At 40.7% G+C, this 27969-nt stretch overlaps 3 protein-coding genes across 9 annotated transcripts; 1 reads left to right on the plus strand and 2 right to left on the minus strand.

Annotated features, from left to right (window-relative positions):
- Positions 1 to 270: 270 nt before the first annotated feature.
- vsnl1b (visinin-like 1b) lies at positions 271 to 10356 on the minus strand. Of its 2 annotated transcripts, none has more exons than XM_086048866.1 (4): positions 10075 to 10356; positions 6775 to 6968; positions 5172 to 5387; positions 271 to 3845 (listed from the first exon to the last, which is right to left on the minus strand). In XM_086048866.1, exons 2-4 carry the CDS (start codon positions 6934 to 6936, stop codon positions 3648 to 3650), a joined length of 576 nt encoding a protein of 191 aa, XP_085904992.1. In that variant the 5' UTR covers positions 6937 to 6968; positions 10075 to 10356; the 3' UTR covers positions 271 to 3647. The 2 variants fall into 2 exon arrangements, with proteins under 2 accessions (XP_085904992.1, XP_085904991.1); XM_086048865.1 differs by having other exon boundaries at positions 6775 to 6971; positions 10075 to 10355.
- An 813-nt stretch (positions 10357 to 11169) lies between these two features.
- Positions 11170 to 23689, minus strand: scml4 (Scm polycomb group protein like 4). 5 transcript variants are annotated; one of them, XM_086049433.1, is made up of 10 exons: positions 23431 to 23689; positions 21321 to 21422; positions 19038 to 19118; positions 18457 to 18705; positions 17789 to 17918; positions 16609 to 16809; positions 15381 to 15536; positions 15049 to 15270; positions 13908 to 14047; positions 11170 to 13490 (listed from the first exon to the last, which is right to left on the minus strand). In XM_086049433.1, exons 4-10 carry the CDS (start codon positions 18697 to 18699, stop codon positions 13365 to 13367), a joined length of 1218 nt encoding a protein of 405 aa, XP_085905559.1. In that variant the 5' UTR covers positions 18700 to 18705; positions 19038 to 19118; positions 21321 to 21422; positions 23431 to 23689; the 3' UTR covers positions 11170 to 13364. The 5 variants fall into 5 exon arrangements, with proteins under 5 accessions (XP_085905559.1, XP_085905558.1, XP_085905557.1 ...); XM_086049432.1 differs by lacking the exon at positions 23431 to 23689 and adding an exon at positions 22007 to 22279; XM_086049431.1 differs by lacking the exons at positions 21321 to 21422; positions 23431 to 23689 and adding an exon at positions 20414 to 20501.
- LOC147137270 (AFG1-like ATPase) lies at positions 20062 to 27870 on the plus strand. Of its 2 annotated transcripts, none has more exons than XM_086049428.1 (13): positions 20062 to 20219; positions 21331 to 21524; positions 22517 to 22568; positions 22638 to 22739; positions 23480 to 23610; positions 23684 to 23783; positions 24434 to 24492; positions 24583 to 24665; positions 24763 to 24833; positions 24914 to 25014; positions 25894 to 26034; positions 26256 to 26366; positions 26634 to 27870. In XM_086049428.1, exons 1-13 carry the CDS (start codon positions 20093 to 20095, stop codon positions 26769 to 26771), a joined length of 1410 nt encoding a protein of 469 aa, XP_085905554.1. In that variant the 5' UTR covers positions 20062 to 20092; the 3' UTR covers positions 26772 to 27870. The 2 variants fall into 2 exon arrangements, with proteins under 2 accessions (XP_085905554.1, XP_085905556.1); XM_086049430.1 differs by having other exon boundaries at positions 20094 to 20236.
- The last annotated feature ends 99 nt before the right edge of the window (positions 27871 to 27969 follow it).

Here is a 27969-nt window from a genome sequence, read left to right on the forward strand (position 1 = left end):
AACAGTAACTGAATTCCTCTTATCATATATACAGTATATATTTGTGTGTGTGCGTGTGTGTGTGTGGGGAGGGGGGGGGAGTGTAACAGAATGTTGTGAGAAAAAGTTGTGAAGCTATGAGGGGGCAAGATGTGTTTATTTGTCCATGGAAAAAAAACAGAGTATTTTGAAGAAAAAAATTGGATGGGATCAGCTAAGCTGTAGATTCAGCTTTTATCTACAGTACAGTATATCCACCTAACCTGTCAGTCAGTAGCATGGCCATCAGTGTGTTTTGAAAAAAGCCCGTCTGTAGTTTATTGATTTTAATCACAACAAAACTCAAGTTTTTTTGTTTGTTTAAGGGGTGCAACACATGCCACATGTATAAAAGAATACAGTCACTTGTATCATGAGTTTTCATATTTGATAGAAACATTTAGCCTACTTGACATTAAAGAGCTCCACGTGGTGTTGGGCTGGACTGAAATGTTTACAGACAGTATAATAATAATAATAATAATAATAATAATAATAATAACAATAATAATAGTTAAGGTTATGTTGGGGAAAAATCTTCTGCCGCGCCCGCCATTGGACATGTGGACTTGCAAAACAGACACTCAGTCCACGCTTGCATAGCCTGGGAACAGGGAAGCCTAATGTGCCGGAAAGACTAATTCAAAAAGCAAAGCAAAACCTTTCACATGAAAACAACTTCCATACTGGAATGCAGTGTGTACAGTAAACTTTTTTTTCTTTTTCTCTTTTTTTTTTTTTTTCTTTCTTTTTTTTGCTGCTGCTGCTTTGGAATATGAGTCCCTCTCATTAGGGAACTCCCAGCATGGAGATCATTTGATTATTATAGCAGTGCTCTTTGTAAACATGTCGATATGTACTGTGTAAACAAATCAAACAGGCAGCCAACTGTGTGTGTGTGCGTAATCGACAAAGGAGTATGAATTAGGGCCACACTGAAAAGAAAATGACATTAAACGATGAGAAGAAAGTGATATTTTCTAATAAGTATGACGTCTCCCTGTATGTTCAAGAAAGAAGTCATAATCTTCAAATAAATAAGTAAAAGAAAAAAAAATACAATTTTCAAGAGAAAATGTAATACTTTTCAAAGAAAAAGTAATATTTTTCAAGGAAAAACTATTACATTTTGAGAAAAATAGTCATTCAATGAAAAACAGAAAACATTATGTAAGAAAAAATATGGACTCTTATGAAAATAAAGTCACATTTTTTTTCAAGAAAACAGTCAATTTTTTCAAGAAAAAAATAACATGATTTAAAAAAAAAGGAGTCCTCTTTTTTTCTGGAAAAAAAGTACTTTTTGGAGAAAACCATCAGATTATATTCAAGAAAAAATTCATATTTTTGAAGAAAAAAATCTTAGTCTTATAAGAATAAAATCGAATCTTATTCAAGAAAAAGCATGATACTTTCAGAGAGAAAACAAGTCATATTTTTCCAGAATAAAGTTTTAAAGAAACAGAGAGAATATTAAATATGATTTTATTCTGGCAAGATAATGACTTTTTCTTGAATAAATACAACTTTTAAAAAAAAAAAAAAAAAAAATCCAACTTCATTCTTGTAGTGGAATTATTTTTCTTACGTGTGGCCCTAATGCTCCTTGTAGCAGTCAAATGTTAGTAAAAGCAATTTACAAATATCCGAAAGAAATACGAGTGTGTGAATGAATGCGGAGGGAAGCATGCTCCCACCTCAGGTGAGTTTACACTGTACATCCCATGCAACAATACTAAATGAATCCCAAGAGGGTTTCTTTCCTCTTTTAGAACCACTGAAGATGCAAAAAAAAAAAAAAAAGATAATAGATTATATATATTATATATATTTCTTCTTTTTTTTGACACATAATATATGCATGCAATACTTTTTCTGTCATGTGCGAACATCTCTCTATCATCCACGAGCTCTACAAGCCTGGCTGGCAGAGACACTTATCATTACAATTATCATAGGAGTTATTGTTTCATTGACGGTTACTGAACGCAGTACGGGAGTTGCAGCGGTGAACAACTTGCAAGGGAAGGCTGGCTGGTGGGAACACGAGTCCAAAAGGAAGTGCTCCACTCATGGAAGAAGTCGGCGTGACGTCACGTGTGAGCTGCCATATTGTTACAGGGGTGGAAACTAAAGGGGCTGGGGAGCGCGCCCTGGAATCGCTTCGCAAGATGAAATTTGGTTGGCACGTCTGTCATGAGTTGAGCCATAAAAAGTCTCAAAAGCCCAAAAAGACACAGCATGTCTGCCATTTTGGTTTGAAGACGGTATTTTAGGCTCATTTCCAAGACAAACTCTTCTTGAGATTTTGTCTCATTGATACCTAAGTTGGACCATGTACATTAGACGGATGGATAAAGCTAAATTATGAACATATTTTTTGTAGTTGCACGTGGACTGAGCATGGTGACAAAGTTGGATGACTCGCCATAAAATGCAAAACTCCTCCATTTTGATGTGAAGTGGCCATTTTAGGGTCAATTTGGCCAATTCCAGATTGCTATCAAATATGACCCACATAAATTTAGCTGCCAAAGCCAGTTTCATTTGGCAACATGAAATTTGGTTGACCTACCTATCATGTGTAGACCCACAAAAACTATCAAGAAGCAATGCCTTGAAAACCAATTTTGGTTTAAAGTTGACATTTTGCAGTCAATTTGTCCATTTCAAGGAATCCTTGAAAGGTGGATTTTTTTCTTAAGAGATTGTCCAATTGCGACCAAATTTGATGTACTTATACTAAACAGATGCCCATTGCCAAGAATTCTGGGTTTACATCATGAGACGTGGGCGAACTATTGCAGAAAAGCTGGATGGCTTGCCATGAAATGCAAAATACTTCAGCCAGTTTGAAAGCCAGATTGAATGAGTAACAAGAATTTGGTTGTCCTGTCTATCATGAGAAGACCTATTCAAAAAAAAAAAAAGTCATCTTGGAACCATGCCTGAAGAGTAAGGAAATCCACCATTTTGGTTTGAAGCGGACATTCAAAGACGGACTCGCATTCTCAGATTCGTCCTTGACATTTGACAGAGGATTTTAAGTTTTTCGTCATTGCTGGTGGGCGGAGAATCGCTGCAAAGTTGGATGGGTTGCCCTAAAAAACCAACACTGTAACTGTCTCCATGTCAGGAATGGTTTACCCCAATAGCAATATGGCTGCCACTCGTCGGACGTGTTCGCAAAGTACCCGGCTAATCGACTTCATCCATGCACAAGCTGGATGAGCGCGCGCGTGTGTGTTTGTGTGTGGAGGGTTTTACGGTGCACAACAACATGTTCTGAAATAGAAATGTAGCATTATCTTATCGCTATATTCAAAATGATTCCGCATATTTGACATATTTCTCATGCATACGACCACAAGAAGCGAGTCCATTGAAAAAGAGTCCAAGCTTTTTTTTTTTTTTTTTTCTTTTTTTACCCCTGTGGAATGAGACATTTAAACAGCAGTTCAGGGTGTGTATGTATGCGTGTGTCTGTGTGTCTGTTGTGTGTGTGTGTGTATGCAAGCAGGGTGACTGGTAGGGGGCTTGGGGAGCGAGCAGTGGTGGTGTTTAGAGGAGGGGGGTGCGTGTGTGTGTGTGTGTGGGGGTGGGCAAATAGGCGAGGGGTGGGGGGGGGTTCACTTCTGCATGTCACACTGCAACAGCAGCACGATGGACGGGTCGCTCTTGGCCGCCTCCTTGAACTCGTCCAGCGAGATCTGGTCGTCGTTGTTCTTATCCATTTTGCTGAAGATCTTGTCCACCCGCTGCGCCGGTGTCAGGCCGTCCTCGTTCATCTTCATCATGATCACCGTGCCCACCATTTTGTAGATGGCCTGCAAGGGGGAGGGAGCAAAGAGGTTGAGCGGCACTTTGTTTTATCATCCTACACAGCTTCCATTTCTGGAACAGCAAGTTAGCGCTAGCTTAAGACTAAGTTAGCGCTAGCTTAAGGCTAAGTTAGCGCTAGCCTTAAGGCTTAAGGCTAGCGCTAACTTAGATGATAATTAGCATCTATGTGGCTGTGCTCTAAACCTTTAAGCTAGGGTGTCCAAACCATTTGTGACCCGCCGTCCATTTTTAAGCGGCATATACTATAAATGACATTTTCTACCAATACATTTGCTTTAGCTACTGCAGAGCTTTTCTAATAAGCCAAAGATGCAAATGAACTAGCTTGTGTCAAGATGGCTGTGCTGTAACGCTGTAACTCAATACAACTGCAGTGCTGCCATCGGCCACCCACCCACCGCCTGCCGGCCTGCCTCTGAGGCGCAGGTGTGCAGCAGCGTGACAGTCACAGTCTGCCCGATAATCCCCCGACTCACCTTGTGCTAGAGCCGAAACGTACGGCCTTTTGCTTTTTGTTTGCTTGTTTTTCTAAACCCTGGCACTCCGTTTTTAAGCAACATACAATTTCAAGGCTATGTCACATAGAATTGGGCTGATAGGTGCGGGGCGATTAGTGGCCAACGTAAAGACATTTTATTGCCTTTGTGATTTTTTTTTTTTTTTTTTTTTTTGGTCAAAATGGTGCTGAGGAGGGATGCCCTGCTCAGGTGATCAGCCCACCCCTTTGCAGGCCCCTGCTTGGAAAAGACTCTTGAATCTAAAGACACAGCAAACCAAAGCTCCAGAAAGCCAGCCTAAGTCTTGAAGCTGGTACACACATAAAGATTTTTCAAATCTTATCTTTTTTCTTTTTATCTGTGACAGACCCCTCACATGATGATAGAAAATCAGAAACTTGACAGTCCGAGTATGTGTGTGAACCAGGCTTAAGGGAGACGTTGGCTTTCTCCACACATGAAAATTTGGGGTCATAAATATTGAACACCTTTAATAATTAAGATTGTTGGCCCCAACTCATTTTGGACAAATCCGTTCTGAACAAATCTCAGACCAAAGAATAATCTCATCGGACAATCTTATAAAACATAAAATAGTCGGGCTTGGTGAACACGAGGCTGCTGACTCATGTTGGCATTTTGGAGTTTCTCCGAAAGCGTCATCATAATGGTGGTGATGGTGAGTTAGATTTTGAATCATTTGTTTGTGTTTGATTTGTTTGGTCGTGAAATTCCTTGAAAGAGCGCCAGCCATCTGCGTCCAAAATAATTTAAGCGCAGACGGGAGAATATGGCCCTGAGAGCACCACCGACCTCGATAATCTCCAGCATCTCCACCCTGGTGATTTTGCCGTCTCCATCCAGGTCGTACATGTTGAAGGCCCAGTTGAGCTTCTGCTCGAAGCTGCCGCGCGACGTGATGGACAGCGCGCAGATGAACTCTCGGAAGTCGATGGTGCCGTCGCCGTTCTTGTCAAAGGTGCGGAAGGCGTGCTGTGCGAACTTGGAGGCGTCGCCGTAAGGGAAGAACTGCAAAGAGAAAACGATGGATGAGGACACATTAAAGCAAATTCAAGCTTTCGGGGCCCCAAAGACCCCTTAAATGGCAGATTTTTTTTTCCAAGTACCCCCACATAATTCTATCGCCAATTTAACGCGTGTACTCCTAAATGCCACTCGGACAATATTTTGTAACAAAATCTTTGAAAACAAGTAATTCTAAAAGAATCTATGTCAATTTATTGCGTTCAAAATACAGTCCAATACAATACAACTTTATGTGTATTAAATATAATATGCTTTTAAAAACAAAACAAAAAAACGCTTCTGTAACATGCACAGTTTGAACATTTCATTCAGTGAGTCTTTGGTACCACTAGAGGGAGCTCACGTTTCACACTTTGATAATCACTTGTTTAAAGAAGATGTGTCGGGCTATTTTAAGAATGTGATGACATATTACTACCTTTAGCACAATGGCGATCAAACCTCTTAAGAAATGCGAGTTATTTTGGTGGCTATTTTTCCTAACCCGGAAGTAAGGCGCCTGGTTCACCAAAACGCCGCCTCTCCCCGTTGTGACTGCCACGCCTCTTTCATGATGTCGTCCAAAAGCCGGCAGTGCGCACCGCCCACCAAACAGTCACTGCTAGCTTCTGGAGAAAGTGGGCGTGTGTTTACTCGGCGGGAGCAGTACCGGGTCCTCACACTGTGACGTCACAATGCGAGGACCCGTCGTTTTCTTGGATTGGGCGGAGCTGGTGCTTAGAGAGGAGGAATGAGCAGTAATGCTTTAAAATGGATGAATGGAGTAAAACACCACTCGTGGATATTTTTGCTGAGGAAAAAGCATTTCAATGTGTCTAAAAGATGAAAAAAAGTTGAGACATCTCTTTTAAAGCGGAAGTTAACCCAAACATATTTTTATCAAGAATATTTTCCCAGCAGGCCCACTAGTTGAAACGCGGCATTCTGCTTAATTTTGTGTTTATGGAATATAAATTAAGCAGCAAAATCCACCCGTTTTTAGCCATCTCTGTGAGCGGCCATTTTGTCATCACAACTGCTCACAACGACCAATCACGGCTGAGCAGTTTTCTGAATCTGAGCCGTGATTGGTCGTTGTGAGCAGTTGTGATGTCATTTTCAGTCAACAGAAGACAAAATGGCCGCCCCCAGAGATGGCTAAAATCGGGTGGATTAACATTTATTCCACTAACGGAAAATTTATCAGAATGCCCTGTTTCAACTAGTGGTCTTGCATAGAACATATTCTTGAAGAAAACATTTTTGCCTTGACTTTCTTTTTAAGTTGTTTCATTGCAGGAATGTTTGTTTTGTGGGCCACAAGGATATGTCTCGTGGGCCATTTTAGAAGCACTGTGATCGAAAACAAACCGGTGGCCCGTAGACCCACCTTGACGTAGAGCTGCTGGAACTCCTCCAGGTTGAGTCTTCCGGTGGGGCAGTCTTTAAGGAAGCCCTTGTACCACTGCTTCAGCTCGTGCTCGTTGAACTCCGTGTTCTTCACCAGATCCTCCATCACCTCGGGTGTCAGCTTGCTGTTTTGCTTTCCCATGGCTGCTGCTGCTGCTGCTGCTGCTGCTGCTGCTGCTGCATACACATGAAAATCAATTCGATACGGTGACGGTGCGTTCGGCGGAACCTCTAACGTCATACAATCTTTCATCAATTTCAATCACAAATTTGTTGCTAGGGGCGTATCGAAAACTGATTTGAATTGGAAAATTGGTTTTGATTTAACCGAATCAAATTGTTACTTTGCCTACAAGTCACTAATTTAACTTTAAAGCTAACAGTGGCAACACCGAAAATGACATCCAACGCTTCCTGTGTAGCCATTAAAGATTTAATTTAAGGTCACAGACTATTTCCATTACATGGCGAGAAATCGAGCAGTGTCCTGGACCCTGGTACGGATGCACATCAGAGGTTCCGCTGTGCGTGCGTGTGTGTGTGTGTGTGTGTGTGTGTGTGTTTTAATGTTCAGGGTGGTGGGAGGGCAAAATCGCTGAATTGTTTCCCCCCTGGTGCTCGTGTTTCTATTTCGGGCCTCAAGCTTGTTTGTGCCAGTCTGTGGCACTGACCTGGATCCTCACTGCCACTTCATCAATGGATGAGAGTCAGCACAACATGCTGTGTTGTGAAGATGCACTGTTGAACATAGGCCATTCTAGAGTTTATATCGAGTGGCCAATGAGGATTTGTCAATATTATAGTGTGTACACATGATGACACATGATTGAACCACGGAGCCACAATGCCCCACACTCTAAAAAAGTTGGGTTAAAAATAACACAATTTTGGGTCAAAAAATGGACCGATCCACAAATTGGGTCAATTTTACCCACCTTCATGTGTTGTTTTGTCCAAAAGTACCTATTTCTGCTGTTGTTTTTGCAGAAAACAACCCAGAAAGTTGGGTCAAATCGACCCAAGTAGTGGATCGGTCCAAAATGGTGTTATTTTTAACCCGACTGTTTTTAGGGTGCAAATATGACCATTTGACCGTATTTGCTTTTGATAAGGATGCCATTTTATTTGGAGCAGCCAATGACGCGTTCCCCACTTTAAAATGTGGAGTTCAAACATGATGGAGCCTGAATCCATCCTATGTGCCACAGCTGCAATTGTGGGGACACACCTCAACCACCTCGGGGGTGGGGTGGTGAGGGCATTCAATGACTAACTTGAAAGGAGCATCAAAACATTTTTCTGTGGGCAAGAATACACAAGTCATATGTACCGCCAAGCAAAGCGTATTGTCCGCACCCTCGTGGGCGGTGGCGCGCAAAGAGGGGGGCCGAGGGGGCAGTGACCCACCTCAAGCAGTTCAAGGGGTTGAAGTGGCATCAAAAGGAAGAATACGCTAGACTGGGGGGGTCACCAACGGGTAGTCGGCAAGGACCGCGAGTAGCCCGTGGGTCCGCTCTAAAAATAGCTCACCGGTGAGATGCGTCTCATTTTTTTTTTTTGCGTGTTGCTATTTGAAATCACACTTGCATCTGTGAAAATTTGACAACAACAAAAAATGGTTTAAAGGTCAGTCTTATTGCGGTTATGGTCCTTCAAACATTGGCCAAAATGATTGGCCAATTGGCAATTGTTTTTACCTTCATACATTCGAACCATTTACCGTAGTCGTGCCCAATAGGGACGGGCGGATCGATACCAAAATATCGATATTCACATCCAGAGTGCTCTATTTTAAGTATCGATCCTTAAGATGAAGTATCGATATTTGCCATGGATTCATATATCGTCGCCGTCCTGCGAAAAACACATATGTCCAATTTGGGATTTTTTTTTTTTTACATTTTCACGTTAATGCGATGTCTGTAACGCGGAAATACCATTCACGTAAAAATAAGAAAAATGAAACAAATGGTGTTTTTCACAGGACTGCGACGATATAGAACATATTTATTAATCTATCATTTAGAAGGTTGTATTGTCATCCAATCAGAATTTTCACCATGTGTTGCCAAGGGCAAAGAGCTTTCCGCTTTGGCAGAAACAGACTGCTGGCAAATTATTTCACGATTTATAAATGTTTAAATTAATCAGCCGGTTAATCGGTACTTTGCATTTTTTTCCTGACAAAAAACATCGGCCTCAAAAAAATCACTATTGGCCCGGCCCTTGTCAGTATTACAGCGTATGACAAAATGTAGAGAAACGCTAGCAGGCGGCACGATGATGAGGAGACGATTTACCACCAAATAATTTTCGCAAATGTTCTTTCGGAGTGCACATTTCGCATGTATCAGTACCCAAGAAGAAGCACTCATTTTCAAAAAGGTTGGTGACCCCTGCACCAGACCCATGTGTATCAACCAGCAAAACTTATGGTCCGCACCCCCCATGCTCGTGCTTGCCCCTGGCAACAACAGTGCTACACACGGCACTGAATATGATCCACGGACCTGAATGCGTCAAGTGTGCGCATCTATCATCTTTTTTTTTTTTTTTTTTTTTGGTCAGATTGCGCGTGCCCACCAGACCCACACCACCAAACATACAGTCAGTCCACTTCTCTGCAGCATGACGGCAGGCTAGCCCGGGGCCCTCCACGCAATAATGTTCAATCTCCAAAACGTAATGCGATATTTTTAACGTGCAGCAGCAGGAACAGGCGGCAGCCAACGAATGACCTTGAAGGACAAAACACTTTGCATGAGGATGCAACAGCGAACACCTCGTATCACGCAACTGTGCGGCTGTTTTGACGTTAAGGGGGGCAGCGGAGGTGGTGATGTGGGGTGTGTGTGGGGGGGGGGGGTCTTGGACGGAGGGAGGTTGGTCGTGGATGGTGGAGGGAGACGATGATGGTAATGATGATGTGCACGCTATGCGCACACAGGCCCGAGAGAACGCGAAAAATAACGGCACTCGCTGGTTATCGACGACGACGCAATTAGGATGAGCAGCGGCACCTCCCGAGAGACGCTGCCGCATTCCGATAGAAACGACGCAGTCATAAAGGGAGGGGGGCGCAGGGATGCTGTGTGTGTATGTGTGTGTGTGTGTGGGGGGGGGGGGATGCGCCAATTTGTGCACCTTGCGATAAAAAAAAAGAACGCACATCATGACAAGGCTGCAGGACGCAAAAATGCGCAATTGAAGAAATTGCGCAGTGGGGAAAAATAAAGCCGTTAGTCCACAACGCAATGAAACAACCGGGCGGGTGTCTTACCTTATAGCACTGCTATTGTGTTCTTCTCCCCCTGCAAAGTACACAGGAAAAACTCCCCTCCGGTCGCGGCGAGGATGAGGAGGAGGAGGAGGAGAGGAGGAGGAGGAGGAGGAGGAGGGCTGATTGAGAAGATGGTGGTAGTAGGGAGGTGCGCAATGCACAAGGAACCGGCTGCCGGCGATGGTGCGATGATGTTCTCCTCGAGGTTTTTCCCAATGAAGAGGTGCAGCAGCAACAGCAGTAGCAGCAGTGTGGTTTGTCGGACGGACCGCAGGAGCCTGAACGCATCACAGCCTGGCCCGCGCGTCGCGATCATGCATCTCCACCTGCTGTGTGCACGCGTACGCACCATCATTGGCATTGCACAGAATTTACAAAACAAAAATAAAGCAAATAAAGAAATTTTTGGAAATAACAACAAAACATTGCATTAAATCAATTAATTATTATATTAAATTTCATATATATATATATATATATATATATATATATATATACACTTTTAAAATGTTTTTAAAGTCTCCTTTGTTTTAAAAAAATGTCTATGTACTGTATGTTCTTTTCGTAATTTTGGTAAGATACTTCTCTCTGCTTTGCTTCTGAATGTAGTTTACTGTTCAGTTTGTAAATGCTTTTAGGTGTTGTGTCTTTGCATGTGTGAAGCAAATTGAGTTGCCTTGTGTATGAAATGTGCTTCGCTGCCTTGCCTTACAAAATATCAGATGATAACTTTTGATGAAAGAAAAAATAGATCAAAATTCTAAAACAGGAGTTTGGGGGAAATTAACAGCAAATATTAGATGAACGAACATACAAATGTTTGAGAAAAAAATACATATGGAAGAATACAAAAATAAAAAATACCCCCAAATACCAAAATATTATGATTCAAAATGAGACCAAATGATGATTAAAAATGCAAAAATGATAAGAAATACTTGAAGGGAAAACAACATGAAAATATTAGAAATACAAAAGTATTAGAAAACAAAAAATGGGAAATATGAAAAATAGAAAATATACACAAATAGTATAAAATAATTCAAAGTATAACACAAAATATTGCAAAAAAAACAAAGACATAGACATTAGTAGTAGTTGACATGTATTGATTTAATACTCACATACAGGATTATTACGTATATTACGCATATATTTCCTTGACATCTCACCATCACAAAAGCACATACTGTCCTTGTATACTCAACACTGATAAAAGATGGGATTTTGAAAATCGTGAGGTTTGTGACATTTTGTGCATATTGAAACACTTCCACACATTCTGTATACATGTACATTAGGGGTGTGCATCCCTCCAATAAAATACGATTCCATACGTATCTCGATACATGAAGTACAATACGATTCAAGTAAGGTACATTTTAAAATGTCACAATTTGGTTTGCTTAAATCCGACCCGATCTTCCGAATCAAATCAGTTTTCCTTACACCCCTAATGTGTATATATATATATATATGCATATGCATATGCATATACGCTTCCTTGCATGGCCGAGGCGACATTAATTTTACATCAAGTTACAGTAAAACAGGCTAGTTAAGTGAAGCCGTTGCTTAAGAAATAAAGTAGCATCAAAATATCTTAAAATAAAGTTGAAGACTCTAGTTTAAGAAGTTTAAGACCTGCACTGAAAAATGCCGTGCAAGTATTTGTAATCGGGAAACCATCTTAAACAGGCCAATGAGCCAAAAGCAGTTCACGTGTGCGTCCATCCATCCATCCATTATTTATACCGCTTCTCCTCACAAGGGTCGCGGGGAGTGCTGGAGCCTATCCCAGCTGTCTTCGGGCAGTAGGCGGGGGACACCCCGAATTGGTTGCCAGCCAATCGCAGGGCACACAGAGACAAACATCCGCACTCACAATCACACCTAGGGGCAATTTAGAGTGTCCAATTAACCTATCAAGCATGTTTTTGGAATGTGGGAGGAAACCGGAGTACCCGGAGAAAACCCACGCAGGCACGGGGAGGACATGCAAACTCCACACAGGGAGGCCGGAGCCGGGATCGAGCCCACGACCTCTGAGCTGTGAGGCGGACGTGCTAACCAGTCGACCACCGTGCCGCTCACGTGTACGTAAAACAGATTATTTGAATCAAACAATAATTCATTTCTTAATTGCATTACAGTGGCGCCTTTGCAAAATGCGTATTTGCCACCTCTGTTACCCCTGAAGGTCGAATTTTCACGGGACCGCTTTGCACCCCCAAAGTAGTCCCACCTGAGCTGGCGGAACATAACATCAGTTTATATGCGTTTTTTTTTTGGGTTTTTTTACACAATCCCTGTGAAATGGCCACAAATTTGTGGGGTTTCACACTGGGAAAATTAGACAGTCTTTTGTGTCAACTGCTTTCAAAACAACTGCCCAGAGTTCAACTTCACACCCGCGTCTCGGCTTCACAAAAGCCCAAAAATAGGTCGGCTTTGTCTAGGGCTGAACAATTAATCAAATTCAAATTAACATCGCAATTTAATACAATGCACTTTTCAGATCGCAAAGGCTGCTCCCTTCGCTTTTGCTTGGTAGACTTTTTTTTTAAATTATATATACACAGTATGTATACGTATATGCATATTTCATTTCATTATTTCCTGCATGTAGTGAAATGGTGAAAAGGACAAGAAATAAAGACACATTTGTTTGCGTTTTGATGATTTACAGACTTAGTTCACGCCACACTTGTGTGGTAGAATTTTGTCATGAACATTTAAAAGACCGCAAGTCAAAGTGTTTTAACAACTCTAATTGAAGTAGATAAATAAACTTGTCTTTCATTATAAATTCATGCTTAATTTGCCTTTACGTTAGAATTGAACCAACCGATAAGACCGGCACATTTATGTATATAAATATGTATATATATAATACATCTGATATGGTTTATTGTAATACAGATTAATTTATTGCATTGCTTGTATTTGTTTCAACAAAAAAAATACACGAAGAGGACCTTGAGAAAATAATTGCAAATTAATCATTGAAAAAAAAAAAATCCCAATTACACTATTTTTCAAAATCGTTCAGCCCTAGTTTTGTGCCTCCGTTCCTCGTCAGTGCCATCTATAGTGAACAGCAACAAAATGCAAAGATTTTTTTTTTTTTTTTTTGGTCTTTTCGAGGAAGTGTGAAAGGGGCTTTCGTGAACAGTCATTCATTGTTTCCTCCTACAGAAGATTCAATCCAGTCATCAACTCCACATTGAGCCAAATGCGCCTGCTTATTGTGTGAGTTCCTCAAAACGGGCCGAACCGCTGTGATGATCCTACAGCTTGCTCTGCTTGAGCTTGTCGATGTGGTAGCACAGCTTGAGGGCGGGCCCCAGCTTCAGGCCCAGGTACTTCATGATCATGTCGCTCTTCAGCAGCAACAGGGCGTTACCATCAATCTCCTGCAGGAGGGGGTGCAAGGAATCAGGTAACACGAATGAATTTAAAGAATGAAACAGATTTGTCATTTCATGCGGCCATTTATTTTCATTGTGCTGTTCCTTCCGAAATGCCCGACGCGGCCACCGGGAGGCGGTGTCGTACTGTGAAGTCATACAGACGCGGACAACGACTACTTGGTCTACGACTACTGTAAAATGAGAAAGAAAATATGCCCGTTATATCATCGGCCTACATTTGTTGCTCCACCAGTCAACGGGTGAGCATATTCTTTGGGAACACCGCTTATAAACGGTAGCTTTCTTTTACCTCATCTTCAAATGCGTGGCCTATCTGTCCATTGTAAAAATCATATACAACTCCAACTGATGATGATTATGATGGCTATAGTGTGTGCGGCATAAGGGGCCCGGACTCACGTGCTTTCTGAAGACGTCGGCGTGAGGTCCGAGGGCGTTGGCGTCGGCGTCCCTGACAAACCACACCACGTCGTCCACGCTCCACGTGGACGGATCCTTGCCAGGGGAAGGGGCCTTGGGCTCCTGTGTGGTGTACCCTCCTGATGGGACAAACGCTCATAAATACTGAAGGCTACTACTCACTGCACACTCGATTAGGTACACCTGCACACTCGAATGAGTTAAACAGCAAGTAAGGCTAAAATTGAGTTAAAGCAGCACTGGGCGAGAATTCGACCTTAATAAAAAAAATGTCACAACTCTTTTGATGAAACATTGACTTACAAGTAGTTGAATGGGAATTTTGCATAAGCCGCAAAACAAACAAAAAACAAAAGTATTTTAAAAAAAAAATGACATTCATGACCTCATCGCTATTCATCTTTCACGCAGCCACTGGAAATAGAAATGTAATTCAGTCCAACTTGCACGCCGGCGAGAGCTGAGGATTTCCCGAAATGGGAATGTGGTTGACTTTCGTCAAAACACTACCGCTTTTGTCCACACGGCGCCGCCATAATCAACAAAAACTGACATACGACACAGTGTTGCTTTAAATTAGGAGTGAATGAGTTAGCTTGCAATGACGTTAGCTACTGCGGTAAATAGAATTTAGATCAGTTAGTCAGTCTGTTAGAGAGTAAGTTAGTTACTGAGTTAGTTAATTACAACTTAGTAAGTGAGTTAGTGATGGAGTTAGGTTGAAATTTAGCTAGTTGGTAAGTAAGTTAGCAAGCTAGTGAGCAAGTTAGGTGGTAACTAAGTTATAAATAAAGTTAGCTACTGAATTAGAGAGCATTAGCATGTTAAGGAATTAGGTAGGTAGAAGTTAATAAAGTATGTTTTTGAATTATTGAGTTTGTAAGTAAGTTAGTGAATTAGTGAGTCAGGATGTAAATTATTTAGTAATTGAATAAGAAGGATAGACGGGTCAGTTCAGTAGTTGCAAGTGAGTTAGTTGGTCACTAAGTCATTTGCCAACTAAGAAACCAACTAAGTTAGTTAGTTAGTCAGTTCAAAGTTTGCGTTTCGTTTACTTCACTTTAAGAAACGTTTGTGTTTCGAAAGTGTGATTGGCACGCGACCCCGCCTATGGCCTCACCTGTCCTGTTGCTTTCCGCAAAGGCGCCGGGGCTGGCCGGCGACTGCCTGGAGGCGGCCGATGCGTTGGAGAACTGCGGCGCCGCGCGGAAACCGTAGGAGGACTTTGGCGAGTATGAGGACGAGCTGATGGAGCTGAAAGCGGACTCTCGGTGCTCCGCCACCGGGTAGCGCTTCCCCTCTGCCTGCTCGTGGCGGTAATCCTCAGCCAGAGACGTTTCCGCTACGGGGCGAGATGGAAACGGGTAAGAAATGACTGAGAAAATGATTAATATCATTCATATATCCGCGATAGAGCAAGGATGTAGGCGGAGAGGGTGATTAGTGTTTTACCGTCGGAGTGGTAGGAGGCACGCTGGCTGATGGGCTGGTCGCTAAACAGGTTCTCGCAGTGCAGGCTGCGACAGAGCTTCTTCAGGAAGCGCAGCACGTAGTCGATGCTGTTCACCACAGGCAGACTCAGGAGGTGCTGCTTGCCGTCAAATGTGGCTGCAGTTCAAATACACGGAAAATGTAAATCCACCGCGGAGTTGAATCCATTAAAAAAAAAAAAAAATCAAAATAAACAGATAAACGCAGGATCTGGAAGAAGCTATGCTGTCACCCGCATATTCAGCTAAATCTGTCAAAAATCATGAGTGTAAATGGAGGTTCTGAATAAAGCTATGCGGTTGACCGTTAAATACCCCAAAAGCCATTTCGGTTTCAACACCGGGAGCCACAAAACACAGCATACATACATGTACACAAAGTTGAACAAAAATGGTACCGGTACTTAAATAAATGTTTGAAAACTGTTCTGAAAGATTACATCCAAATGTATAGAACTTAAAGGTGAAAGTTCAAAACAACTGAACTGTATTTAAAATGGATGTAGTTAATTACAAAAAAACAAAAAACAAAAACATGAAGGCCACTCTAAAATTATGCACAGTTTATAAATTTAATTTGGTCATACTTTTGTGTACCAGTAGAGGGTGCACACATACTATATTTTGGGAGCCACTGATCCAAATGCAGGCTCTTGATAAAGCTATTGTCCTTTAAAGTAGAAATCAACCCAAACATATTTTCTTTGAAGAATATGTTCCCAGCAGACCCACTAGTTGAAACACGGCATTCTGATTAATGTTGCGTTTGTGGAATATGAGTTAAGCAGCAAAATCCACCCGTTTTTAGCCATCTCAGGGGGCGGCCATTTTGTCCCTTCTGTCGACTGAAAATGACATCACAACTGCTCAGGGCTCAGATCACGACCAATCACGGCTCAGCCTCCGAAAACAGGTCAGCCGTGATTGGTCGTTACCTGAGCCCTGAGCAGTTGTGATGTCATTTTCGGTCGACGGAAGTGACAAAATGGCCGCTCCCAGAGATGGCTAAAAACGAGTGGATTAACTCTTATTCCACAAATACAATCAGAATGCCTTGTTTCAACTAGTGGGCTTGCATAGAACATATGCTTGAAAAAAAAAATGTTTGGGTTGACTTCCGCTTTAAGTCATTTGAATGAAAACTAACCCGGATGAATGGCGGCTGCCGATAACAATGTGTGAAAAGCTACCTGAGATCTTCTCTCCCCCGTATCCCTGCGTGAGCAGTGTGAAGACGGTCTTCTGCTGGAAGGCGCTGTCGATGCATCCCTGCACGGCCTGCTGCAGCACCACCGAAGGCCGGTCGGGGCCGAAGTGGTCGGGCAGCTGCTGGATCTTCTTCCGGTCCAGGTTGGGGCCCGTGTTGGCCTGCTTGTTGATGTAGATGCACACTGAAGTGCAAGCAGTGACAACAATTTCAGGAATTTTCCCAAGGATTTTTAAAAATCTCACTGAATAATTGGTTAACTGACTAACTGTAAATCATAACAAAATATATTAGTAAAAATAAAAAATGTTCAACAATATAGTGTATTTTATGAAAATATTGTTTAATTAATTTATACATTCTATGTTAAATTAGCAATGCAAAAGAAAATCTGTCATATAATGTAATTCATTTTAAAAAGTTGATTAATTGTAATTGCATTTGTGATAAATATTAACATAAAAAAGAATACACTTTCATATGATTTTTTTCCCCCATAATTGGTTATAAATAAATTGGTTGTACCAATATTTTTTTCTAAAAAGTAGAATGAATTATTATTGTATTATGAAACCTGATAATTTTACATAAACATTTAACACGTTTAATAGACTTCGTTAACTTATTGGTTAATTAATTATAATTTAATTCAATACAGTGGACCCTCGCTATTGAAGGGGGAAAAGGAACAAGGCTGCTCCACGAAAAGCGAAAATCTGCATATAAGTGAGACCCATTGAAATGAAGTGGGGGGCGGGGGGAATATAAAAATGCAACCCCCAAAATTTAGTGTACACATTTCACACAAAAAATCTGTAAATCTGCTGGGGTTGACTGTACAATGAAAATGAATACATTTTTTATTTAAAAAAAAAAAAAAAGCAATTTTAAATGTGCAATTACAATTTTTTTCCTTATTGGTTCAAGAATGCGTACATTTAATAAATTTAAAAAATGAAGGTGAATTATCTAATAAATCAACCATTAAGCAATTTTACATATACAATACATAAAATAAAAAGGGTGAAGAAATGAATGCATTATTTCGACAATTTGACACTTAATATTGTATTTAGTCAGTCGTATTTATTTATTCCTTATTTATGTATTTATTCCTTTGCAGCCTTGTGGATGAGGGCTTCAGCTAACCGGGACCATCCTACCTGTGAGCACCTGGGGCGTGGCCGAATGGGGGACTGTGGCGGCGTCTTGCGGGATGGAGCTCATGTCGGGCTCGGGGGTGCTGCTGGGTGGCGAGATGGCCAACGGAGTCATCACCATCCTGGGTTTCAGCTGCGGAAGAACAACAAAAAAAAGCAGTTCAAAACACATTTGTTTAGGCAGGCATTCTAGGAAGACTCGATTGATCCACTATCTCAACCCAACAACAAAGGGTTGACGCAAACAACAAAATAACAACATACTGTCATTTTTTTCTTGTGCAAAGCGCTCTTGAAAAAAAAAAAAAAAAAAAAAAACATTCAAGGACGGCACAAACCTGTGGAACAAGAAACCAACATTAAGTGTAAGAACTCATTTTGTACATTTTTTCCCCCAAAAATCTACTCACTCAAAATGTCAATATTATTGAGGTATTATCTTTCTCCTGCATATCACTCCCAAAAAATATTAGGCCTACTCACTTATATCCAGGGTAAGCGCAACTATGACATGAGGCCCGCCAGTTGCCCATCTCTGATATACACAAACACGCAAGTTGTTTATAGATGATGATTTGAATTGTAAAAAGGGGGAAGGACAAGACAAGCTTTTTCTTATTCAACTTTAAGGTACCACCGGTATGGCCACGCCAACGTCGCCCCATCCTGACCTTGAATCCCGGCTTTCTGCCCCTCTTCTTCGGCACCTTGAGCGGCGGCAGCGAGTCGGCGTAGCGATTGGCGAAATCTATCTTGGCCACGCTGCGCAGCGGGGGTCTGCCTCGCTTCCTGCCCGGAATCTTGCCCGACTGGCCCGGCATGAAGGAGGATGGCGCCACCGCGGCCGCTTGCATTTCACCGCCGTCGTCGTTGCCGTCTGCTCGCTGCTGCACCGTCGCTGCGGGTGCACTCATTTGGAGCTGTTAGAAAACATCAAATCAAATACATCCACCTGATTAGGATGTATTACCTTACCCAACAAGAAAAAGGGGAATTACATGGTTTCTTCATGACACAATCACCCTCCCCGTATCATCACATCCCCCGTAATGTTGCCGCAGGCTCTCATTAGACTAATGCATTCAGCAATAAAAGGGTGGGAGGTTGTTTTGGTGTGTGTGTGTGGGGGGGGGGGGGGGGGGGGCTTCTTCACCATAGCTATCCGGTTATGTAGTATGATTACCGCCCACGACACCATACATCTTCTAACCCGTGTAGGAGACGTCCGTTGACAAAGGATGTAAACACTCACCGCCCGACGCAGACAAGCAGGAGGGGTCCCGACGCGCCTGGCTCGTCTTTACAGTTTAAAAGCGGATGTAACACTGCTGCTCTGTGTGTACAGACGGACAGATGGAGAGAGACAGTGAGTGAGAGAGAGAGAGCGAGCGAGCGAGCGCGAGAGAGAGAGAGAGAGAGAGAGAGAGAGAGAGAGAGAGAGAGAGAGAGAGAGTGCCTCGAGGTAGTGGCAGGGCAGAAGTGATGGGGTTGCTCTGTTGTCATGGCAACAAGCCTGTAAGCCTCCCATGTTTTGTCTGCAGCTCACTGATGTGGATGTAAAATTGCACTCATATCTGCACCGACGTTACAAGACTGGAGGATGCGCGACCATATACAGTATGGTACTCGAATGCAAATTCATCGATTTACAGTATTATTAGGAATGTACAAAAATTGCCTCTGTGATTCATTAATGTGGATATAATGTTTTAAAGCAACATTTTTTTTTCTTCACATATGTAAGCATCTAAGTCAGAAGTGTACAGCACCACATCATTGTTATTGTTGTTGCATGGATATTTGGTCATAAATGCAAAAAAAAAAAAAACCCTGATCAAATTTAAGAAATTGATATTCATCCACTTTCTGGAAGGGCATTAAAAATGCTATCCAATGACACATAGACACGAAATCGGGTAACATTTGGTGAAGATACGTCAACTTAATGATCGGGAAATCTGTAGAATGGAGAAAATCCCATGCAGTCAAAGTTGGTGAAATGTACTCCTTAGCAATGCCTATAGAGCACTGACCAGAAATAAATGAAATTAACGCCATTTATTTCCCATAACATGACCTTTATTATCCTAACTTTACATACGAATATCCCGACAGGAAGTATGTTTACGTTTATATAAATGTGTGTGTGTGTGTACGTGTGCGTATATACATAACAGTACACAATATTTAATTGGCTTCCAGTAACCCAGAATTAAAGAAATGTCTCCCTCTGTCGGTCCCTAAAACAAACTACTGTAGAAAATTTAGTTCCCAGTCAATTTGTCCATAAAGTTATTTTGAATCAAGATGGCGGTATGGATGCCGCTGTCTGCCAAGATGTCACCCCCAGCCTCCCTGGGCTGCACTTTTCTGCGGAGAGCGCAACATTCCTCCATGAGACTGCTCAAAACCACAATATCGTGTCGCAGACGAGGTGAGACGGGGTTATTGGTGAGTTTTTTTTTTTTTTTTGTTTTGTTTTTTGGAGCGACTCTGTGCTTTGTTATTCGAAAAACTAGCCAACGTCCCCATATTGAAGTCGTCTAACTTGAGCTAAATGGGGTCATAATTATAGTCAAAATAAGCATTAGAAGTTTGTATGTGAACTCAATGTGCGTTCGTACTTACTTTACTTTTAGCGTCCGGTTAGCTGTCACTCCCTCAACAAAGCCACATTGTTGCAAATTCCTGCGTCGCTCGCCTGTTTGTAGTAGTGGTGGTGGGAAGTGACGAGTACTACTTCAAATGCCTCATTACTGCACGTATGTGCGGAAAATGTTCAAAATGAATTGATTTACACGAAACAGTCATTATCAGGCAGGCCTTTGTATAGACGATTTCAGTGATATAAGTGTAGTTTTCCTGTGACAAATATTAAGAAAGTTATGACTGTTTAAAAGCAATAAAAAAAAAAGAAAAATGCACCAATTTCTTATTTTCCAACGTCCATAACTTTCTTTCCTATTGTCAAAAGACTGCTGTCACTGTAAAGCTTGACAAACACAGAAACACATCACATAGCAATGAATTATTTCTCAAATATAGCTAATGAAGTAATTCCAGGCACTACGTGAAAGAACGAATATCTGTATTTATACTAAAATAGGGTGTGAGTAGTAGTACCAGGGTTATAATAGTATTATAATTTAGTTATAATTTGGAATTTGTATTATAGTTTCATTATGGTTAGGTTTAATTTCGTTTTGACTTTTGTTTTTGATTGAGTTTTAATTAGTTTTTTGAGCAAGTGTGTTAGTTTTTATTAGTTTTTTTTTTTTTTTTGAAAGTGCTTTGTTTCAGTTTGGATTTCATTAGTTTAAGTATTGGTTTTAGTTTTTGATATACAGTATGGAGTATTTCTCAAGTGCAAGATATCGTTTTTATTTTGTTTACAGATTTTTAGATTTAGTTTGACTTATTTCATTAGTTTCCGTTAACTATAATAACATCGGTGAGTACTTTAGCCACCTGTTTCATTGCGCTCAGTTGTAAACAAACCAGGCAAAATGTCAGGTCTCGCCATGTTGTTGTTTACCTACGAGAAGGCTACGCGGTGGAAGCCCAGCGTGAGACGGAGACGAGCGGTGACTTCAGCGGCCCCCTGGATCACTACAGCGGGCTGATCCGGGATGGGACCCTGCGGGAGGACGAGCACCAGAGAGCCGTGATGAGCAAACTGGACCAACTGCACAAAACACTCCGCGGTTACAGCAACACTCCCTCGTCCTTCTTTCAAAAGGTACACTCGGAGGGTGGGGAGAAAACAAATACGTGACGATATTTCAATAAGATGAAGTCTACTAAAGATTTGGGGATTAGAAAGGAACTCGTGGTATAATATAGCATTATTGTTCCAACCATACCAATAATGATCAATTGCGTGTAACTGATATGATGGGAATAAAAAGATCTACGATACTGTATGTCGCAATATATCACAAAGCTAAAAGTCATATTTAGTCGGGCCCGACCCATATGGATTTTTTTTTTTGCGATACAGTAATCTGATTCAGATATTTGGCAATATAAAATTCTAATAACTGATTTTATTTAAAAAAAAAAAAAAATATATATATATATATATATATATATATATATATATATATATATATATATATATATATATATATATATATATATATATATAAAAATAATTAAATAAATATTTAAAAAAATATATACAATGAATGAAATAACGTTTTGGAGTCCCGTAACACTTACTACGTGGATTCCCTGACGACTTTGGGCTGTGGTGGAGGAACGGCGACTACTTCTCAAAACAATTTTAAATGTAAACTGTGTATATTCGCCACATCAAAACCAGCTTTGAAGTAGGCAGAGCCGTCCCGGTGCTGTGCGCTGTCATTTACCGTCCTCCCAAAAAAGAATAAGAAACGTTTGAAGGACTAAGCCGAAATGAAATCTTGCTCAAGTATGATCATATCCTTCTTACGGGAATTTTTAGCATTCGTGTGTGTTGTCCTGGAAAAAAAAAAAACATTGGCAAAGGACTTTTTAACCTGATCACTGCTGGTTGGTTCTCTGATGCCTTTGATGAGCTTTGTGGTCCCTTTTTCAAACACTGAGGAACTCAGCTCTTGGGTACACAGTCGGACGTCAAACCATGTATCCTAATATTGACACCTGACGCTTGATCCTGTATTACGTGACGATATCGCGCTGAATCCTTATAACGCAGTACATTAGTTTACGTTTGCTCCTCTCTTGTAGTTTTTCACCAGGCCGAAGGCTCCCAAGGGTTATTACATTTACGGCGACGTGGGTAAGGGACACTCGAGACCGTAACGCCTTTTTTTATTTGATACCAAATGACGTGTGATAATCATTTCAGGCACGGGTAAAACCATGGTCATGGATATGTTTTACTCGCACGTGGAGACGGAAAAGAAAAAGAGGGTCCACTTCCACGGCTTCATGTTGGACGTACACAAACGTGAGTGTGGTTTTGTGAGGTGGATTGAAGTATCCATATTGTGAAGTATTGCCCCAGTTATCTTGAATGGTACCGTATCAATTCCCAGTCCTAATTATCCGACTAATTTTTTATCTTAGTTGGATATTGTGACGTTTTGTTTGTGATATTGTTGGCGTGGTTGACGAACATTCCCGCCCGGGTCATAATGGGACATTTTTGGACATATATGCTTTGCTACGATCACCCGCAAACATTTGTCGACGGGTGGGATGCTGACAACAACCCAAAAAAAAAAAAACATCCAACGATTATCCGAACCGCTTATCCTAATTAAAAAAAAAAAAAAAAAAAAAAAAAATCTGTATAAATGCATGGCCTGGTATTGGGGCCACTATCGTAGATGTTTTTTCTTGCAATACCTCGCATCGATTGTCATCTAATTGCTGTTATTGTCTTTGGAAAAATATTGCCATGTATATTTTGAAAAAGACAATACAATAATAACGAGTTACCCTGCGAATTATTATACGTTTATCGTAGTTGGATATTGTGATGCGTTTGTATCATACATGATTTCCTTCCACCAAATTGTCATACAATCGCCGGCAAAAATATCATATCTCGTTCCTACCCACTCATATAATTCAAACGAAGCTAGATACGGCGATGCGCCGTAAATGGCTTTCTAGCATTGTTTTAGTGTACGTACAGTATATGGTTCATCGCTGCATCGCGTCATTTCGCGTGTGACTGCGCAGGGATCCACCGCCTTAAGCAGAGTCTGCCGAAGAGGAAAGCGGGCAAGATGGCCAAATCCTACGACCCCATCGCACCCGTTGCCGAGGAGATCAGCGAGGAAGCTTGTCTGCTGTGCTTTGATGAGTTTCAGGTAACGGCTTTGATGATGATGATGATGATGATGATGATGAATGACACCTCACCATGTTGTGACGTCACCCCAGGTGACGGACATCGCCGACGCCATGATTCTCAAGCAGCTTTTTGAGAACCTGTTCCTCCACGGAGTGGTCGTCGTGGCCACGTCCAATCGCATCCCCGGAGGTGAGAAATGAGCGGCTGAGAGGAAAGCAGTGGACAAAACATTAGGAACAGATCCAGTACAAGAGATGACTTTACAAATGGACTTCATTCACGTTAAAGTATGATTATTATTGTGCATGTAGCTTGCAGTGATGTGCAACTTTTATTGCAGCATGCTCGGCTGTTCCTAATATTGTGGTTCACCAACACGGCAAGATGAATTCAATATAATTGTCAATGTGATGAAATATTTGAAAATATATATACATGAAATTGGACAGATTTAATCAAATCATGTTGAATTTAATTTAAGAATGGAATGACGTGAAATTAGGAAGTTGAATAAATCCGATTTTAAATGAAATGTAATTAAACCGATTTGATTAAAGCAGGAAATTAAATTAGAAAGCTCCAATTAAATTGGATATTAGATCAAGTTGAATTAGGAATCAACTAAATTACATTTATTTCAATGAACAATTGAATTTGATATAGATGAATTCAAATAAGAAATTTGATTCATTTAAATAAAATGATTGAATTCATATCAACTCAAGAATTTCATTGAGTAAGAAATGAGGTTTTATTCTAATTTTTTTTTTTTAAATGCACACATTTGACACACAATGGGAGAAAATGAAATGTAAATGAATTCTTCGCCCCTCTGCCAGACTTGTATAAAAACGGACTGCAGAGGGTCAACTTTGTGCCTTTCATTGCCGTGTTGCAGGTAAGATATTTTGTTGTTGTTGTTGTTGTTGTTTTAGCCCAAACGCCAAATAATTCCAATTCCATGACAGTCCAACTAAATATTGTGCAGAAATATTGCCAAACTCTTCGTCTGGATTCGGGGATCGATTACCGCAAGCGGAACAGAACCTCCGCCGGGAAACTTTACTTCCTGTAAGAAAACCATGCATTGCACAACATGTTTTTTCTAATTATAATATTATTATTAATGGGTTATTCCTACCAATTATTTTTGATACATTCACACCAGTTCCAGTGAGCCTGATGCAGAAGAGACACTGGACAAGCTGTTTGACAAGCTGGCCTTCAAGCAGAACGACAGTAAGTCCTTCGTTTTTGTGGTTATGTCATATTTTCATTATTCGCATTATTGCGTAATAGTAGTTGGACGTATTCCACAGTAACGCGGCCAAGGGTGCTGAATGTGCACAACAGGAAAGTGCGTCTGAACAAAGCATGCGGTACCATTCTGGACTGCACGTTTGAGGAGCTGTGTGATAGGGTAAGGTTGTCAGTACGCAGAAGTGGATTACACACAGTCATATTTAATATTACTTGAATTTGACAAAACAAGTAATACAGAAAAAAAAAAAAATGTATGAAAATTAGCCAATGAAAATCAGAAATTGTTTTTGGAATTGTGGTTTAAGAGGATTGTTTTTAAAAATAAATTCATGAAACAGGCTTGGACAAACAACGTAGGTTGATGCTATTTAGCGTTAGCGTTAAACTAATGGACTGAAAGGCTAAGCTACAGTATGCAGATGTTTTATGTTTAGTTTGAGAGTGAACTAAAACTCGCGAGCGGCAACAAACACCTTGAAGCCTCGTTTTTGAATAATTGTTCACTAACTACATTCCAAACTGCTGCTCTATGTGATGTCCCACCTTATGATTTTTTTTTTTTTAGACAGAAAAAGATGAGCCGATTTGCATCAGTTGGTCAGAAGCAACCAATGAATTGGAAAAGAAACAGACATTAAAAAAAAAAAAAAACACCTGAATCAGAATTTCCCCATGTTATTATGGAGAGGAAAACTCTTCTCCTCCTCAGCTTTTCCCCTGCTTAGTTAAAGTCAATGAACAATAAATAGTTTATTTTGTGTAATAGTGTGTTTGCAGTTATTTTCATATTTCACGATATTTTCAACCACGCACTGATAAACGAGGGAAGTAGTTTGGCGGCTGGAACGGATTAATTGCATTTACATTCATTTCGATGGGAAACATTACTTTGGTTTATCAACATTTCGGGTTACAAACGTGGTGACCGAACCATGTCAGTTCCTAACTTGAGGTTCCACCGTGACTGCTAGATTTTCTGTCACGCCTCTTTGTCGAACAAATCTTTATAATGTGACCGAGCTGTTCATGATTTCAGCCTCTGGGGGCCAGCGACTACCTCGAAATCTCGCGTCTGTTTGACACCGTCTTCATCCGGCACATCCCGCTGCTGACGCTCAACAAGAAAACCCAAGCCCGACGACTCATCACGCTGGTGGACGCGCTCTACGACCACAAGGTTTGATCCAAACAAAGGCAGTTAATGTTAATTGTGCATTTTTTAGAAAAAAAAATTATTCCAAAATTTGACAGAGGTGTCGACTAGTTATGGCTTGCCCGCTCACAGACACATTTCCAAAAATATTCACATGAGCGGCCGGGCACTACAGACACCCAAATATTTGGAGAGAAACATTTCAAAGTCAATATTTGACGATGTTCACCCGTGCGCTGTTTCAGGTCCGCGTGGTGATCCTGGCCGATCACCCGCTGGAGGAGGTCTTCGTTCTCGAGGGAGACCACGGCCACGACGAGAGCCACATCCTCATGGACGACCTGGGACTCAAAAGAGTAGGAGACGAAGAGCGCTTTGCTTCGCTTTTTTATGTCCACTTTCACAATTTGTCGTGATATGATACCGAGATCAAAGTAGAATAACTTTCTCTCTCTGATAGTTTCACGAAAAAAAGCTTGATTTCCTACGCGTTTTGGTCAGAAACCGGTTTTTGAGGAAACCTTTTGATTTGAAGCACCCCTAAAATATTTTTGGGCTCTTTTCGGAGACTGCGCGTTAGAATTGATCACCGTGGCGACCACAATGTTTTCCTGCTTTGACAGGATGAGGCTAGCAGTCTGTCCATCTTCAGTGGCGAAGAAGAGATGTTTGCCTTCCAGAGGACCGTCTCCAGACTTACTGAGATGCAGAGTGAAGAATACTGGCTGGAGGGAGACCGCAGCACCAAGTCCAGAGCCTAATGCACTTCCACATTTTGCTGTTTTTTTTTAATTGATTTTTTTTTTGTACTTTTGCTGATACTAAACGCAATTGACAAATTATTTTGTTTGTAGGGATTAAAAAAAAAAAAGTACAAAAAAACTAAATGTTTGGAGGTACATGTTTTTCTGATTCACGAGTTTTAGGGCCACGCTCTCATTGTAAAGTATATTTTGTAGAAAAAAAGTTGTATTTTTACAAAGGGACTTGAATGAAAATATACCATTTGATACATGTAAAATTAGAGCACTTATCTGGAAAATCTATCATTTTTTTTCCCTCTGATACATTACTTAATTGTCAGAATACTAAACCTTCAATCCAATCCATCCATGATCTTGCAAATAGAACACTACCTTGAGAATATTTTTTTCTTTCGGATTTTGACTGTCTTGAAAATGTGCAACTTTTTTTTAAAGCATTTATTGTCATATTACGTTACATTTAAATAAAGATTGCAAAGACATGTAGATAATCTATATTCCTCAAATATACAACTTTTTCATATTAATATGACTTAAATCTCAAATGGGAATTTATTTAATAATTTTTGGTATTTTTTGACTTTAACCTTTAGAGTATATTACTTTATTCTCACGATATTATGACTTTACGCAACATTATTTCTTCTTAACTCATTCACTGCCAGACATTTTCAGACCCTCTTTTAACCTAACGTTTGAAAAAATTTGAAAAAATATATATAAATAAATTCCTGGGATTGAATGGCTGGACTGTGAACAGACAAATTTGTCAATGGCAGTGAATAAAGTAACAGCGTGGCCCTAATACTCTTATAGTTTTTAAATGGAAGCGGGAAAGAAACACGAATCACTCCAACTGATCTTGGCGGGAACACATGTTGTACAGAAATTATTTATTGCAATCTTTCTGCACTTTAATACGTGATTTTAATGGGACGCTTTTGTCACAGTGGTCCAACTCTGTAAGAAGAACGATTTAGACTTTTGATGTGACAATCATCAATACATACAAAATTGACATAAGTCGAGGAGTTCTTCTGTAAGTACTCAAAAATTGCAATTTAAAATGTCCTCAAATTAAATGTTTGCAATCTTACTATACGTGTTTTGTTTTTAATTCATAACTATTGTATTATAATTATTGTCAATATTTCACGAAACAAAACACCTAAGATATTTCTAAGTGCTACAAACA

The sequence above is a fragment of the Filicampus tigris genome, chromosome 13 (genome assembly GCF_054856515.1).
Source record: "Filicampus tigris isolate MCC_2025a chromosome 13, RoL_Ftig_1.0, whole genome shotgun sequence".
NCBI classification, from domain to species: domain Eukaryota; kingdom Metazoa; phylum Chordata; class Actinopteri; order Syngnathiformes; family Syngnathidae; genus Filicampus; species Filicampus tigris.

What these genes read in the sequence shown, in the direction of transcription:
- vsnl1b (XM_086048866.1), bottom strand. Translation starts at nt 6,936, where the DNA reads ATGGGAAAGCAAAACAGCAAGCTGACACCCGAGGTGATGGAGGATCTG. An exon ending in TCCAGCAGCTCTACGTCAAG is followed by an intron (nt 5,388 to 6,774) that starts GTGGGTCTACGG and finishes TTCTCTTTGCAG; the next exon opens with TTCTTCCCTTACGGCGACGC. An exon ending in AGATGCTGGAGATTATCGAG is followed by an intron (nt 3,846 to 5,171) that starts GTCGGTGGTGCT and finishes TCCCCCTTGCAG; the next exon opens with GCCATCTACAAAATGGTGGG.
- scml4 (XM_086049433.1), bottom strand. Translation starts at nt 18,699, where the DNA reads ATGAGTGCACCCGCAGCGACGGTGCAGCAGCGAGCAGACGGCAACGAC. An exon ending in GCAGAAAGCCGGGATTCAAG is followed by an intron (nt 17,919 to 18,456) that starts GTCAGGATGGGG and finishes GTTCTTCCGCAG; the next exon opens with CTGAAACCCAGGATGGTGAT. An exon ending in CCGACGTCTTCAGAAAGCAC is followed by an intron (nt 13,491 to 13,907) that starts GTGAGTCCGGGC and finishes CCCCTCCTGCAG; the next exon opens with GAGATTGATGGTAACGCCCT.
- LOC147137270 (XM_086049428.1), top strand. Translation starts at nt 20,093, where the DNA reads ATGGCGGTATGGATGCCGCTGTCTGCCAAGATGTCACCCCCAGCCTCC. An exon ending in TTACATTTACGGCGACGTGG is followed by an intron (nt 22,569 to 22,637) that starts GTAAGGGACACT and finishes TAATCATTTCAG; the next exon opens with GCACGGGTAAAACCATGGTC. An exon ending in ACGACCTGGGACTCAAAAGA is followed by an intron (nt 26,367 to 26,633) that starts GTAGGAGACGAA and finishes CTGCTTTGACAG; the next exon opens with GATGAGGCTAGCAGTCTGTC.